At 43.5% G+C, this 14,460-nt stretch overlaps 1 protein-coding gene across 8 annotated transcripts in view; it reads right to left on the reverse strand.

Moving 5' to 3' along the window:
- Positions 1-14,460, reverse strand: part of GREB1L (GREB1 like retinoic acid receptor coactivator) — a 492,334-nt gene that overhangs the window by 221,464 nt on the left and 256,410 nt on the right. For all 8 annotated transcript variants that reach the window (XM_085605794.1, XM_085605790.1, XM_085605791.1 and 5 more), the window contains exons 5-7: positions 5,969-6,145; positions 3,689-3,877; positions 886-1,008 (exon numbers count right to left, since the gene is read on the reverse strand). In XM_085605794.1, coding sequence (XP_085461920.1) covers positions 886-1,008; positions 3,689-3,877; positions 5,969-6,145 — 489 coding nt within the window. The remainder of the gene's footprint in view (positions 1-885; positions 1,009-3,688; positions 3,878-5,968; positions 6,146-14,460) is intronic.

The following is a 14,460-nucleotide window of genomic DNA, read 5'->3' on the forward strand; positions in this document are numbered from 1 at the left end:
TGCTCACTGAATCAACGTGGTGTTTCTCCACACCATGACCAATAGAAGGCCAATGTGGCTAGGTGGCAGACAACTACACATAAAAGAAGTGGGAAACGTTAGATTTCCCAGTAGCATGGAAAACCTACACAAAAAAGGGATAGCAAATAGCCATTGGCTCCATCCCACCAAACAGGCAAGACTGCTTTCGAAGCAGAAGTCTTAGGCATAGGAAACCCGTCATATTGTGCACCCTATACACATCATGTCCCAAAACGTATTTTTACACGGTAAGACACACACACACCTCTGCCATCCACATGTGGGAAAGCGAGGGGCTTTTTAAAAAAAAAAAAAAGTGCTAGTAGAACAGTCTCCTCTATGAGTGCAGGTTAAAAGGACTGCACTCACAAGTTACAATTCTGCTGCCATTGCTATCTGACATACTTTGAGATGACGAGGCACTAGACGCTCTCACTCAGGCTGGGAGATCACTTTGGCCTAGACTCAAGGAAGGACAGCGAAGCATAATCGTGGATCAATTCTAATGAACTTGCAGGCTGTCAAGTTTATTGGAGGAAAAACACATGAAAAGGGAGCTGAACAACTGTGAGTGCCTAGCCCTGTCTATGGTAGTGTACATTTGCTTTTGCAAGGCATTCAAAGGACTTACATCTCTACCAGAAAAGAGTCTAAACCGCACTTAAAAATATTTCCTCTTCTTAAAGATCTGCTCCAAAATGTGAGCAGCTAGTGAATAATGGAGAATTTCTTCCCACCTCTTCCATTTGCCAGGGTGATTTATATTCATGTCTCACACTGCAGCAAGGAGGAAAACTTTGGCAATCTTCACCAAGCAGTGCAATAAATTTCAGTCAAGACACTTGGAATTTTCAGTTATTTTACCTGTCTGCATGAAGCCTGACTTGTACCCATTAGTCGTTTCACTTTCTGGCGTTGAAGAAGGAGACCCTGAACAGTTGGGTTTTGTGGAATGGCTACCAGCAGGCGAAAGCCGACTTCTACATTCTGCAAAGTCAACAGACGATAAATTACCAAAGCGAGATTTCCTTGAACAAAAAAAAATGACCACAGTTACATGCTTACATTTTTTCACATTTACATTTCGTGTAGTGCGTACGCGAGACACCTCCACACTGGTTTTTCAAGGTTCTTTCAGCATTTATTGTGTACAAAAGAAATCCATCCCAATAAAGTAACTGGAAGAGGGCACCCAGCTGCCTATCATCTCCATGCATGGATTTAACATGTGAAACTCCTTCTAAGGACTGTGAAGGTTTAATAAGGACAAACTGAGTATTCACACAAAGGATTTGTTCCTTGACGAGGTGAATTGAGGTGAAGTCAAAAGTAAATTACACATACTCACTAAAAATGGTTTTAAATCAGGGTCTTAGAGACAATAGCCAAATAGTTGTCCCTATGTTGCTAACGATGAACAAAAATGGGCTACAACTCACCCTAAGTTCTATATGTGACAATCTTAAATGCAGTTACACACTCTGCCTTCAGCACATTTGACTGACTTAAATATTTCTGCCAATTAGACCCTTTGTGGTGCATCTAGTATTTGAGTGATGGCAGCCTCCTCCACTCACACTTCACCAGTGAGATGAGCTCATAAGCTTTGGGGGCTCCCATAAATGTATAGAATATGTGAGTGACCGACAAAAACAGCAATATTTTGCTGGCCTTCATCTTAACACTTCCTGTAAGTATCGACTGTTGTCTGTGAGACTTGCCATTGTGTGGGTGGAGGGATTGGGGTTTCAACGGACCCTGCCAAAGCCCTACAAAATCAATAGGACTTTTCTCCACTGCTTGATGTGAAATGATAAGAGCGATACAGTTCTTCTGTTATTTAAGGCTACCTCACCCGAGCTTGGGTTTTCAAAGGGTCTGCCTGTAACCGATCCCAACGTTCAACGCACTTTCTAAATGGCCACATTGGGCAACCTTACAACACACAAGCAACTTCAAGCTCTGGCCGCTGACATTCTCTGGGACCTACAGTAAGGATTTAAATCCCGGCAGAACCAACAGCCTTTAACCTATTTCAGGGGTCTACATTGAGTGATGGGAAGCCCGTTTACATTAGTTGCTTCGTAATATTACAGTTGTGGTAACTGGAGTTATATAAAAAAAAAAAAAAAATTTGCTAATTTTATACATTTAGTTTACCCTGTATTTGCTCAGAGTTCGTGCTTTGTTTTAAGCATTAGAAAACTTGCGAAAACCTTTCTGGGTTATGCAGCAAGTAAATAAAAAGTCCTACGTGAAAAAATAAAATGTAAAATATAAGTAACAGGTTTGGACACCAAAGCAGAGCAAACACAAGGGATGATGGACGGAGCGCTAAAACTTTTCAAACACTCACCCCCAGTCGCAGATCTGGGTTGAATCCATCATCATTCTTTAGCTCACTTTCCCACCCCAGTTCAGACACAGCTATATGCAAATCACTCTTGACCCTGTGGCTCATGGGAACAGTCCTGCCGGAACTGCCAAGCCATGTCTTCCCTGGACCGGAAACAAGCGTCCGGAGACCAAAGAAGGCCCCAGATTAGATCCTAAGTATGGTGTGCCATGTTTTTTCCTCCAACCTTTGCAAAGGGCTACGATAAACACTGAAAAGGTTTCCTTTCGAGACATCCATTTGAAAGTTGTGACTTTGGCAACAATTTATGTTGCACAGACGTTTTGTAAAGTTATTGTGGTTGCCGAATGCTTGTACTCCTGTAAATGCTTCATTGCACTATGGGGAAATTATCCTTCCTCACAATCAAATAATACATTTCTAGAAGAATATTGTTTGCAGAAAGCAATTAGTGTTCTTTCATCGACACAGAAAAGCTCTGCAGAACGTAAACTTGCAGACAGAAATTGTGAGTACGTGTTCCCGCATGGAATTATGCTGCAAATATGAAAGAAGGGTGACTCGAATACCCTAAGCTGTGATCTGCTGAATTGTATTCAAATAGTATGAGAATTGCATCACTCTGAGGGGAAACAACACTGCATCTGGGTGAGAAAACTGGGACTCTCGAACCATTCTAAAGGGTGAAAATCAGAAACGCCACAGCCTGACAAAAAAAAAACAAAGGCACATGCCCTAATTAATCCTGAAGTGCTCCGTTATAGGTGCTGCTGGTTGCTCAAGACAGCCTGTATATGTTAACAAATATTTTTTTTAAATCAGCAAGGTGTGTCAAAGAACTGAAATTAGCAGTACGTGGTTTCCCCAAAAATGTATCTCAACTTCTGTGTTTTCTAGCTTTTGTGATCAGTGCCAGTTATAACCCCCCCCCCCCCCCCGCCCCCCCATGGTACCACCCGACAAAACCTCCACAGGCATTTTCATCAAACCCAACTAGCATGTGTTCTGGTCAAGTGTGCAGGCATCTCAAGCAAACAATTGCGGTGGGCATACTGAGGTGATGATGCAGACAAAAGTCTATCCCACAGGATGGCAGAGAGGCGACTGGGCTATTTTAGCGGTCCAAAATTGTATGATTACATTAGATTTATGATCAGATGCCTAATCAAAATGATGGGTCTTCGATAACTTTGGTGGCTACGACTAACAAAGACCAAATGCATGTAGACTCTTGTAAGAAGGGTGGATTAGGAAAATGCAAAACATCAGTGACGCGCATCCAAGAAAACCTAGCTCGTCGGCACACCGTACCTTCTCTGTTGCCTTTCCAGCAGATGAGGGGGCCCTTTGACAGAGCTCCCTGGGAGTTCCTCACTATGTAGTACTTTAAGTGCTTCTGCTTCTTCGGCTGAGTCGTGAGCTTCAAGTTAATGTGGTTCGAGAACTCGGTGAAATATCGAAATCCCCTCTCACCACAACCTACGCAGTTTCCGGAGAAACCTACAAAACAGCAAGAAGACAATTTACATCCACCTTCAACAACCAACGCAGAAAAGGATATTCAAAGTAATCAGTTCAATTAACATTGTATACAGCGAAAAGAAAAGAGTGAAGGAGGTGGAGAGAAAACCAAAAAAAGCGCGAGAGAAAGGGGCAAACGAGAAAAAAGGAAGACATCGCAGAAAAGGGATGTAAAGAGATACATAAAGAAGGGGAACTAGAGACTGATGATGCACACTGCTAGAAAGCATAAAAAATTAAGGTAAACCATATTTATTGGAAAAGAGAGCTGCCTGGTTTGCACGAGTGAATCAGGGTCGGTGATAAACGGAGAGATCAGCCAGAGTGAAACCTCCAGAAGGACCTCTGGAGAGACATGAAGGTAGAATCTTACCCGAGTAAGATGTAGCATATGAAGGTTCCAAGTCCCCCTCATACAATAAACTCAAGTTTCAGGATTACGCAGCCACACTTACTGAGGCAGTTCTAGAGGGAGAGGAACTGTGTCCCTACACAGGGTCAAGAATAGAAACAGGGGGTTCACGCGGTGACAGAGCCTTCCCTTGGTTTCACTTTAAAGGCCATAAGACACGTGCAAAACTGAAGGAGAACACCGACCAGAATGTTTTACCTACTAGTGGTTTAAAGCATGCCTTCACCAAGTTTGTTCACTAAAGGGGTATTTTTCATATTTTAATTTTTTTTAACGTATGGCTGAGGACATACCATGTACGGCAAGGAGGACGCTGCAAATGTCACCGAAGCTTAAAATATGAATATCCTTATGACCTTTGCAAGGGTATGGACAGGTTACTGGCGTACCTCATCCATCTGGTTACTTATATGACACAATGAACCATTTCTATCCCAATCACCTAGCAAGCATTGCTCTGGTCATTGCTAGTGTTACCGGAAAGCAATCGCTTACTTGGAATGTAAGACATTTTTAAGACAACAAATAAACCCATACCAATGCGGAGCCTATCGAACTTTGATGGATTCCTGGACCAGGCAGGATTGAAAAGTACAGTGATATTCAAATACGACCCCGTGGAGCTGCCCCTCAGAGCAGAAAGAGATGTATAAACCACTCAGATCGCTTTGCTTTGGGGAAAGCCTGACGCTTCATCTCCGTAGGTCTTGGACTGCCGATCACTTAACATTTTTGGCTCTGCTTCGTGGAAAAAAAAAAAGACACTGAAAAGAACAGCACATTCTCCATTTTCCCAAAAGGACTCAAATTAAATGCTCCTTTTCCACAGTTCCTTTACAATAATTTCCAAACTTCTCAAAGGTTTATTATCGCAGCTTCACAATGCTGGAAGTTCTGCAGCTTGTCTCTCTATGGAATCCAGCACACTATAAATCACTGAGACACCTAGGATAATTTTCATTTTTCTGCAGTATTCTGCTCTTGCAAGAGAGCCACTCTGGCTTGTAGGGAAGAGGGACATCTTTGTCAGAGTTCGAAGCAGTCGGGTGGAGCAGGACCTTTTAAAAAGATCTCTTTATTGGCATTTGAAAGGTATAACCATCAAGCCAAGATTGAGAAAAAAAAGAAATAGCATTCGGAATCAATTGCAATCGGGTGGAGCAGACTGGGCATATGAAATGCCTGGTCAACAGTGCAAGTATCACAGACCTTTAGAAATGGATTTCACTGAAGTACTAATGCACTCATGAAAGAGTTGACAGTGCAATTAAAACTGGAGTCCATAAGTTCCTCAAAGCAGTCAAAAGGCTGACCAAAACAGTTCACGATTAATGCTTCAAGGAGGTCCAGGATGCTGCACTCTCCAGTTACCTGGGAACGGTTCTGTGCAAGAGATCACATCTGACACCTGACCTCCAATCTATTTTAATATCAAAGATGGGGGCAGAAAATACAGTAGGAGGAATCTGAGGTCCATCAAACATTCACTTAAAACAGCCAGCTGGATTTAAAGAGTGTCGTTGTCTACCCAACGCACGCCTACAACTTGTCAACTTTACTAGCAAAAAGTCAAAGGAATAAAAGAGAACTATTACTTCAAAGCAACAAGAAAAACCAACCTCTGGGCATGAAAGATGCAGATGTTTATATCACTGTACCTAGAAGTGCATTTTTTCCATTGTCATCTGGTAGAAACCGTTTGTCAACAGCACACACCAGTATGTGCTCAGGAAGATTTGGTGTTTTAGCTCCGACCAGAAGAAACCCTGCTGGCACCTCGATCTGCTCCAGGCACACCGACACCAACCGAAGGTCTTTTCCAGCGAGACAAAAACCTGAAAAGTAAAACAACAAAAAAACGAGTCTTCAACATGCTTCCATGCAGTCTTGGATGAGCTAGCCAAACAGTCTAACAACAAGATGAAGGTCTGTTTACAGCGAGCACATGAGTTCCAAAACAGCAGAAACCAGCGACAAATAACATGTCCAACAACAGCTCCCACAAACAACCTGTACCCGTCTTAAGACCCTTTCTGACAGAAGGCATGCTGAAGCAGAGGTCAGTTACTTAGTGGGAACCTGATATGAGGAAGATGTTGCGTGGGCACACTCTGAATTAGGATCATGCGCATGTCCTCACCCCCCCTCAAGGAGGCACTGTGTCCGGAGAACCACATTACGGGCCAGTCCAAAGGTAGAAAGGAGGTTGTACTGGTAAAGAGAGGAGAGGGGAGAGATACTTATGCTCAAGTCTAACAATTATTAGGATGCTTCCAAGGGTGCACCCAAAAGGCACACGCTGATGTATCTGTGATCGTGCAAAACAGACCCAGAAGACTAAGGCCATCATTAAAAGTTGTGATGTCAGATGCGTGCAAATTTTACGCTCAGTAAATATAGTTTGCATGGAGCCCAGTATTTGCCAGGAACGCAATTTACACCAGATTCCAACTTTAGGACATCGAAATGGGACTATAGTGTGGAAATTGTGCATGCTTCCTCCTTTCTGAAAATCATACTGCCAAAAAACCCTGGTGTACAATTAGTGTTCAAATTCTAGTCTTGCTCTTTGCACGAAAGGGGATTACCAGATAACTTGTAATAAGATGAACAAATTAATGAATAAATAATGTTACTGTATATGACTAACTAAAATCATTACTAAAAGGCCTTATGTTAAAATCCACCACACAAACAAATATGATTCAGACCTGGTTTGCACTCCGCTTCTGTAATTCACCTAATGTTCATCTTCAAGTCCAGACTCGGCAAATATATCACATGTGAAGTCCAGAGCCTTTCTGCTGACTTTTGGCCGTTCATAAAACATTCTTTAAAATAGTTGAATAATCACGGCTGCTTTGTTTGGTTCCAGGCTTTGAAGCTTTTTTTGCATTATATTAAAAAATTACCCATATCAAGCCAGAACCATTATGTCTATTGAGTTAAAATACAGTAAAAGCGCCTTGTTGCGGGTCAGTATTCCTTATGTTAAAAACATAGGTTTTAAGAGGAACTGGTGGGCAGACCCAAATTCCGGGCACCATAATAGTAAATGCATAAACAATTTTTTATTGCATGTGCAAAACTTGCATTTTGGATTGATGCTGAATCTGTTACTCGAGTTTGGTTGTAGTTCTTGAGTTGGTAATGCTAGAAACGTGGCGCGCATTATATTTCTCCTGCCTTTCAGATAGTACTGCGTGAGTTGGGCTTCAAAAGAAGGTAAGTTCATGTGGATGTAGTGATTCTTTGTCAGTTGTTCTGCAAATTGCAATGACATGTTTATTCATTATTTCCTTCAGAGCAGTAATCAGATACTAAACTTGTAGCGTGTGCATGCCATCTAGAAGACCAAACTTCTCCCTGACCCCTTTGGCCGAGTAAGGGAGATAGAAAAATATATTTTTCTTATTAAACACTAGACACATATTCTGACTTGAAGCAAGACACACACACATCTAAACTGTAGTTGTATGCATTGATATGCAACATGATACGACAAACAAAAACAAAAAAGTGAAACATAGAATCGGGCTCTGGGTAAAAAACATTATGCGGATAGCAGTGCTTTGTTTCAAGCAGAAAAAAATGAGTGGCAGTAAGTTACTCTGCAACAGGCCATCACTAACATCTTTTGTCATTTATATCCTAGCTGGGAGCATATGCCAAATGTGAGAAGTTGGCCTGATGTATGATGTCACTAGTTCTAGTGTACACCTTATATCAGTCCAAATACCCTTATGGTGATTGGTTGTAAAGTCAACCTTATAGACCAGCTATCCTAGTGGTAGCATGGACAAGAGCAGTCTTAGGCTAAACTCTGAATGGCATGTGAAGCCAGCTGTGATACCATATATAATCCCTTGAATACCAAATGAAAGGACACCACAACAGATATATATAAAATAAAGTGTATTTATTCTAAGCAAACCCTCAGCACTCTTTATGAGATTAGAGGTAAGTACAACACAGTCTTATTTAAGCATACATTAAGTCACACAGGTAAGTAATACAGTTAGGCCCTAGGGGCCACGCAAACCATATACTAAGTAAGTGGTATAAGAACCACTGTCACGGAAATAGGATAGGCCTAGGGAATCGCTGGGGCTACACTACACTAGCGTTAGTTAGGAAGTGGGAGGCCCACGGGATTCGTGTGCAGAGTGGAAACACTCACGCGTAATGCGTAAAAGTCAATAGCAATAGTACAGTTTAGAAAACGGTAGATTTAGGACACTTCCGGAGTAGCTAGGAAGTTGAGACTTGAAAACTAGACACTAGGATAGTCACTATCCTGATGAGTATCGGAGTACCCAAGTTACCTAGCCCACAGGCTGCGGGTGCATAGGGGTGAAGATGCGTCGTTTTCGTCGTCGACTCCTATGGATGCCTGAAGAAAGATGCTGACAGGCAGTCAGTGAAGAGTGTCCGGTGGATCCCAAGGCTGGGATCAAGAAGAGAAGAAACCTGCAAGCAGAAGGGACAGAGTCAAGGTCACTAGCCAGAGACCACGTGGAACCAGGAAGGAACCAGGCGATGTCGTGAGGATTGCAGGTGAAGGTGAAGCTTGTCGCTGCAGCCAGGAGGACCAGGAAGCGTCGAGGACGACCAGGACCAGGAGGCGAGCTGTCCCACGAAGGCTCTTGCTGTCGGCGGCGTCGAAGTTGGACTAGGACTCACCAAGCCTTGGCAAGCGGAACCCACGAAGAACGAAGGACTTGCTTCTGGTGCAGACCAGGAGGGTCTGGGGTGCTTCTTCTTTGCAGAGAAGCGGGAGCCAGTCTGGAGGAGCCAAACCAGCGCAGAAGATTTCAGGGTGCGTCGTCACAAAGGCCACTAGCCGGCGGGCAAGCAACCGGACAGACGCGGCAAGCAGGAAAATGCTGAAGGGCCCCACGCAGGACTCGTGGAGTGTGGGGGGGCTGATCTTGGGTGCAGATGGTGCTTGGGGTTGGGGCTTCTCAATCCCCGGTGCACAACTTCGAGGGTACCTCAGAAGCTGCGCTGTAAGTTACTAGCCACTTTTTCCAGGTAGCCGGTCCCACGTCGCTCGTCGCCTCCACGGATCTCAGCTCGGCTGTAGATGTGGATCAGGGTCGGAGAAGTCTGGAAGTCAAGGCTCTGGTCAGGCTCTGCAGTCGGTTCCTCGTAGAACGTGGGCAAAGCGAAGGGTAGTCTCTTGATGGTGCCTGTTTGCACAGGGTAGCCACTCCTTGGCTACAAGGGAGATTCTTCAGTCTTCTTCTTTCGTCGAATGTCGAAGGTCCAGAGTTTCTGTTCAGTTTTGCAGGTTCAGGATAATCTAAAGTCTTGAGGCCCAACTCCCACTCTTATACTAATCTGGGGGGCTGGGATACCTGCTAGGTCACGCCTTATGGGTGGGACCTGGGAGGGGGTGGTTACACCCACTTCCCTTTGTCCAGTTTCGCGCCAGAGCTGGGGCTGGAGTGCCCCAGCGCCGGTTTGAACTGGACTATGCAAGGAACACCTTGTGTGCCCCAGGCATGTCTCATTCCTTTCAGCCCACCCTGCCCCAATACACTAAAGGCTGTCTGGGGAGGTGCTAGCACCTCCCCAAGCAGGAAACCTATTGTCCAGGCCTCCCTGGCTGGGATCACTCCCAGCTGCAGGAGGTCAGACTTGTGTCGTGGCAGCAGCATCCATTTTGTGATGCTGAGGCTTTGGTCAGAGGCTAACAGTTGAAGTATGATTTTAACAGGTCTTTCCCTCTAGAAGGGGGGAATAATATTATCATGTCCAGAAATGGTGTGGGGGTAGTATTCCAAAGTGTTAGACACCTTACACGACATGTTTTGTGAAAGCCAAACCATAGTTACCATAACCGTCTAAGATTATAAGGCACTTTAAGAGTATATGGTAGGCTATATCATAGAACAGCTATAAGGACAAGGTTCCGAAAGCTGCAGACAGGCTCAGCTCATGCTAGAGCACCATCTCACATGTTACCAAGCACTCTGCCTCCAGGATTGTCAAGGCCTGCCATAGGAGTGACTGATAGGTACACATGTGTCTATATGTAAGTTAGGTATAGGAATACTACACCTAAGCAAGGGGTGATTACACGACCTTGCCCCGGCTGAGTGATCAGCCAGTTGTGTCAAAATGGAAGGCCAGGCCAGGCCAGGGGTGGCATAATACATGCTGCAGCCCCTGGTAGGCCTAGGGTACACCTATGCCCTGGGTACCTAGGGTACACTGTACAGGGGCCAATAAGGTGATCCTATCCAAATGGGTTATGCACCTAAAGTACATAGTATTAATTTAGAGAGAGAACAGCAGGGCTGTGGGTCTGATTAGCAGGCCCACAGCCACATCTAAGTCGAAAACCAGTAAAGCAAAAGCAAAAAGTGGGGGTGAACATAGAAAGCAGACCCTACTCTCCTACACCAAAACAGAAGGGTCTCCAAATATTCTTCAAAACCCCCTCTCCTGTTCCTAATAATCACACTGTGGATACTTTTACATGTCAGTAAGGCCTGCCAGACCAGAATAGTGTCTTTGGCGATCACGTATTTGATTGGAATTTTAAAACGGTAACAGAATGTCAATGTAATGTTCAAAAAAGTCTACAAATCCCTGAGGATGGAGATTTGGGGCCTACTTGAATGCCATGCGTGGTACGGCATACTAACTGTGTGGTGATGGTTCTGGTGGTGTCTGGCGGTGGTGCGGTCGGGGGGAGGGGGTTGGGCGTTGGGAAGGGAGGGGGGGGGGGGTTCTTGATTGATGCCGTATGAATAGCTCTCCATTGTTCCTCTATACGACAAAATGTCAAGTGTTGTTGCTATTTACTATGTGGCAGTTTCTCCTGGTTTGTCAGGGGCCTGCAGCCCTTGCCTACTTGATTAATAAAAAGTGTTGTTAAAAAAAAAAAAAAGTCTACAAATATTTAAAAATTGCCAATTTAATAGAATAATGGTTCAAAGTTCTAAGAGGGGCCGATTTTTTTGTTCCACTGGGGGTTGCACTGCATAAACATTTTTGAAGACCTCTCCTCTAGAGGCAGGGTGCCTCGGTTTACTCAATACCATTAGCAGCACAAACGCAATGTATGTCGGTACACACGTGATTGGCAAACCCTGTGATAGGAATTCTGAGTCACCAGAGCTGCTGCTTCGAATCCAGAGCACTAGATGTTCTTTCTTACATTTTTGGCACTGCAGCACTGGCCCTTTATCGGTCTATTGGGATTTGGGAGATATTCAATCTCTTTCAACCAAAAATGTCTGCCATGCTTTCCTACAACACACGCAAAGGCAATGGAAATGTCTGCTGAGAACCAGACACAAGCAAAATGGAAATACAATGGGTAAAGCGAAGGGAATGGTACCCCTGCATGACCCTGGCTTTCAAGAGAATTGTGTGTAACAAGAAAACACACTTTCTTACTTATCACTGAACGTTCCACCTTATTTTTAGTCTGATGGTACATTTATTTTACATTTTTAAGGCTTGCCAGATAGATACACACCACCTCAGTTTCATGTCACGACAAAGCAAGTAGCCTAATGCTTATACCAAACGCTTCAATGTTCTCAGAGTCCTTTTTCAGAGGTTGGCTTATCACTGACCGTGCAAGTATGGAAATGTTAAAGGATTTCAAAATAGACTATGACCACGGCCACAGGACTTATGCGGTAGGGGAGCACCAAATTTTGTGGCAGGGTTGACTAAATTATGCGGCACGAAAAAGCAAATGATGTGCCACATTTATAGATACTATTACTTCATAATTTTTTTTAAACATTTACATGTGGTATTACTGTCTGGGCAAAGAGTTCACTTCATTAGTACAAGTTTAACAACTAAATACAGAAAAAGCAATCAAAAGATGACCAATGAATCATTGCAAAGGGCTCTTCGCTCCGTGCAAACCCACATCACCAAGTTTTTGATAACTTTTGATTTGCCTGAGCTAGAAACAATTTTTATGGTAAAATCGACAGATTATGATGCAGATGATGAATTGTGTGGTAAATGCAGCAAAACTACAATAATGCAAAAAAAGGTTCAGCCGTGGAATCGCCCAATTCCAGTAGCCCTGACTAAGAATTATACAGGGGGAGCAAGAAAGAGTTCATACTGTGAATGACTGCAGTCTGTTTAACATGATGCACGCCAACATTGTAACATCATATGCCAAGAATGAAAAAAAATGTGTTTCCAAGTCCTTTTAATGTGATTTTATTAGATATAGACAACCACGTTATCAAATGTCTGGAGGGGTTTCGGAGGTCACTCTCCAGTATCGAACACATTACCAGCTCCCACGGCATCCCTATATTCATCTACTTCTGAAAGCGCCCAGGCTATGAGGATAGGGGGTATCGATAAAGCACACCTTCGCAACGGCTGCTTGGCGCGAAGGTCAGTAAATAACATGCAGCAGAACGAAGGAGGAAATTACAAACTGAACAAAGAAGTTTTCAATGTTTCCGAAAATAGTGAAAGAAGGTTGAGAGCGACGTTGAAGAGGCGGCAGGTTCCAGAGTTGGGATGCTGCAGTGGAGAAAGACTTGTCACCTGTGCAAACTTTCCAAGTACAGGGAATCTGTTGAAGGAGATGGGCTTGCTTATCTTAAAGGAGGAAAAAGGGTGGTGCCAGATACATTTGATGAGAAGTAAATGAGAAGAGGATGAATATACTGCTTAGTGGATGATTGTTAATGATTTAAAGATGGTGCCTTTCCTAAAAGGGAACAAGTGAGGTCACAGCAAGATCACGGAAATAGTATGAAGAGAATGTTTATCTACAACCCACACATGCTACGAACAGTGTATTCCTAGGTCTTGCAACCTGCAATGAACTTAGCAGCAGCATACTGGATAAGCTATAGGCAGTGCCACAGGAATTATGCAATTCTGCGGCCACAGAGATTTTCAGCACGTACCACATAATCCATCATCTGCGGCATAAGATGTAGATTTTAACAACAAAAAATTGTTCCTAGCTCAAACTATCAAAAGTTTTTTTTGTTGTTTTTTTTAATAATGGCGAGTAGGGTTCCTGCACCACGTCATTTATCCACTCCCTGTGTGGCCAAATTCTATTTTATGCAAGTTATTTCATTTGTTGTCTCTGGGGCCTTATTGGTTCCCAAATCCTTCTGTGAGCAGCTCTGTCAACTGCCAATGGCTTCCTGTACGCGCAATGTAAAAACTTCTCAATATATTTTCAAAAAGCTGATGGTCACCCTGGGAGACGCCTGTAGGCTCAGGGCCATTTGGGCCCCCTGCTTGGATACTTGAAAAGAGCCCCCTATGTGCACCTCACAGTGGCAAGATGGCTGCTTCCTGCTCCATCTGCATTTGTATCAGGAGGAAACCCGCGGCTTGCGTGAATCCTTTACAGACAGAGAACAGGAGCCCACACCCATCAATCAATTCCAAGCAGTGGGCAAGAACATTATTCTGTTTGCAGTCACCAAAAAACTTATACAGGAAGCAAACCAAAACAAGGTTCATGCGGCACACACCAAGTCTGACAACTATTCTCCTCCACACACCATTTCTTGGGGGTGGCCGGGCGGATACTCTCTCCACTGAAGAGCAAAGGAACAAATACATTAACATTACTCAGGAAGGTAACCGCATTTAGTGCTGGAGTCATTTTTAATTTGAATCTAAAGACGTGATTTATCAAGTTATGCACAATAGCTGTTTTTCCTTATATTTGACAGCATTTATTCTGTTGCTAGGAACACAAATGTTACCCACAGCCACCTTTACTCTTTTTTTATTATTACAGATACCGTTTTTTTTTTTTAAATCATCACAATGTCTTGATTATTCAATCAAATTTACTATGCTCAACATTCATATAGAACTTGGTGACGTATTGGCTTCACAAATGAAAAATAAAATACATTTTATAAAAAGGTCAGGATTACATTTTGAGTGGGGATTTTATTTTGCTGAGTGTTATTTCTCAACATTTTGCTAAAAGACAGACATGTGGGGAGCTGGAGATGATGGTGGGAAGGGGGTACAGCTGTGAGCTGGGAAGAAGACACACAACAGGCTCAACCTGACACAAACCTACTGATCGGGGACTGTGATGGAGGAAACTGGAGAAATGTGATCAAGGAGCCTTAATGAACTCACCAAGAGTTATGCAATATTTATG

The sequence above is a fragment of the Triturus cristatus genome, chromosome 5_1 (assembly GCF_964204655.1).
Source record: "Triturus cristatus chromosome 5_1, aTriCri1.1, whole genome shotgun sequence".
Classification (NCBI taxonomy): Eukaryota; Metazoa; Chordata; class Amphibia; order Caudata; family Salamandridae; genus Triturus; species Triturus cristatus.